This window comes from Austrofundulus limnaeus, unplaced genomic scaffold, assembly GCF_001266775.1.
Source record: "Austrofundulus limnaeus strain Quisiro unplaced genomic scaffold, Austrofundulus_limnaeus-1.0 Scaffold2217, whole genome shotgun sequence".
NCBI classification, from domain to species: domain Eukaryota; kingdom Metazoa; phylum Chordata; class Actinopteri; order Cyprinodontiformes; family Rivulidae; genus Austrofundulus; species Austrofundulus limnaeus.
This window is the reverse complement of record NW_013954619.1, coordinates 17,873-19,876: the sequence shown is the minus strand read 5'-3', so window position 1 is coordinate 19,876 and position 2,004 is coordinate 17,873. Positions and strand designations below refer to the sequence as shown.

Genomic DNA, 2,004 nt, shown 5'->3' with positions numbered 1-2,004 from the left:
AAATATTACAGATCTGAACAAATACGCACAAAAACATCAAAATTAGCACAGAAACAGTACTATATAACATTTTAGACACATTCTAGACAGTTTATCAGCTTAAAAAAGTTAATTTTGGGGTAAGTTACTCTTTAAGAAGGCCTGTCTTTGCAGCCTACAGTCAGAGAGATAAAACACTTTCATATTCCAGTTTACAAAGACACTTGTTGCAGAAACAAATCATAATTTTGTTTCATCTAATTTGCTTATTTGTAAAGTTGGCAGTTTACCCTTTTTCAATTGAGGACCATATCCTCGGACTGGGAAGTGCTGATCTTTACCAGTGATGTATCATACTTAGTTACAAACATGGTTCAAAGGGGCCAATGGGACATTTTATCCATAAAACACAAATGCAGTAAAAAAAAAAAACCAGACACTGGTACAAAGGGCAACTCTGATGTAGTTCAAAATTTAATGGAAACAAGTCTGACTTATTATTTCCAGAAATGCAAACCAAACTCCCACCACACACTCCTACTTCCCATTTTATGGTAGTTCCATTTGCTTCATTTATGGAACAGAAAACCATGTTCATGTTTAAAATTTTCAGCATTTAAAATGCAGTTTCAGGAGGATCATTTTGTCTCTTTTACCAATTAAAAAACTTTAGTTATTTTCACGTGTCATTAATATTGATTCAACAGTAYTAATATTTTTGTGTCTGTTCTAGATGCTGCATATAAAAATGCGGTTGTGGAATACCTCGGCATTTGCAACACGATCAATGATGGTCTCCAGCGTTTCGTGGGGGTAACACTTGAGTACTCCCTCCATCCAGCAGAATCTGGAAGCAATGGCCTCCTGCATTGTCATGTTTAGATTATTGTAGTTTTTCTGTGCAGCAAGGTTCTTGAAGACAGACATAGGACAGTGGTTATGCAGTAATATACAGTATTGTAGATATACATCTAATAAACACTTTCTGAGAGTCTCACTAAATTCTGGTAAAAGATATCTTGTTCTCAAAGTGTGTCATGAGCATTTGATGGTCAAGCACACAAAATATAGAGTTAAGGATCTAAAAAAATGTACTTACAATGACATCAAACCTGGAGTATAGAGCCACCACTTTGCCTGCAAGGGATATACAGAGACAAGATGTAAAAAAGCTGTGAAAAGTTCACACACATCAGCACTTTCAAAAGCTGAAGACTTGGCTACATAGAGTTGAAACCAGAAATTTACATACACTACATAAAAAGACATGCAATGAAATCAAAATAAATTTCCTGTTTTAGGTCAATTAGGATTGTCAACATTTGTTTCTATTTGCTAAATGCCAGAATAACACAAGTAGGGCTCTCTGCAGTACATGTTCTGTGGGCGGAGATGGCCCTAATTATGATTGGCAGAGTTGGTGTGTAGACAGAGTTTTCTCTAATTCCCTAATTGGTCAGATTGACATGTCTTGTGGGGCGACTTAAAAGAGGAATACTAGTAAAAATAAATGATTTACTGTCTATGTTCAGTTTAAAACAGAACAACGACTGAAATRAAATTTATTGTGACCATGTAAACACATTTTGACGTGTCCAAAACGAGAGGCTGGGACCTCCGAAGGCTGAATTCGTCGGCCGCTTACATCACAGCGCCACGACTGAGACTGTCCAAAACCGAAGACACATTTCATGCGGCCGACAAATACGTCCTTCCTTTGGCTCGAATTGAATGACTGGTACAATGGATCCTTCCCGGCCCACCATATCCCATAATGCATTGCGGGCCGACCGGTATTTATTTTTTTGCTAGTAATGGTGGACGAAGCAAGAGAAAAGAATTACATTTTAAAGGAGACCAATTATGGGTCCTAGAAATGTTTATGGTATGTCTGTGGGCTATCCAGACCATGTTCATTCADTTYAATGCACAAAATAATTCTCAGATAATAAAATTTCCCATTTTCTAGTTCTGCCTGCTCTGACTTCTGTTCAGAAGAGCTGTTTATGTTAATGAGCTCTGTTG

The 2,004-nt window shown here is 37.1% G+C and overlaps 1 protein-coding gene across 1 annotated transcript in view; it reads right to left on the bottom strand.

Moving 5' to 3' along the window:
- LOC106537265 (5'-AMP-activated protein kinase subunit gamma-1) overlaps positions 1-2,004 on the bottom strand; it is a gene marked incomplete at its 5' end in the record, with an annotated part of 19,728 nt that overhangs the window by 2,594 nt on the left and 15,130 nt on the right. Inside the window, 2 exon segments of the mRNA XM_014034652.1 lie at positions 745-891; positions 1,079-1,116. Coding sequence (XP_013890106.1) covers positions 745-891; positions 1,079-1,116 — 185 coding nt within the window.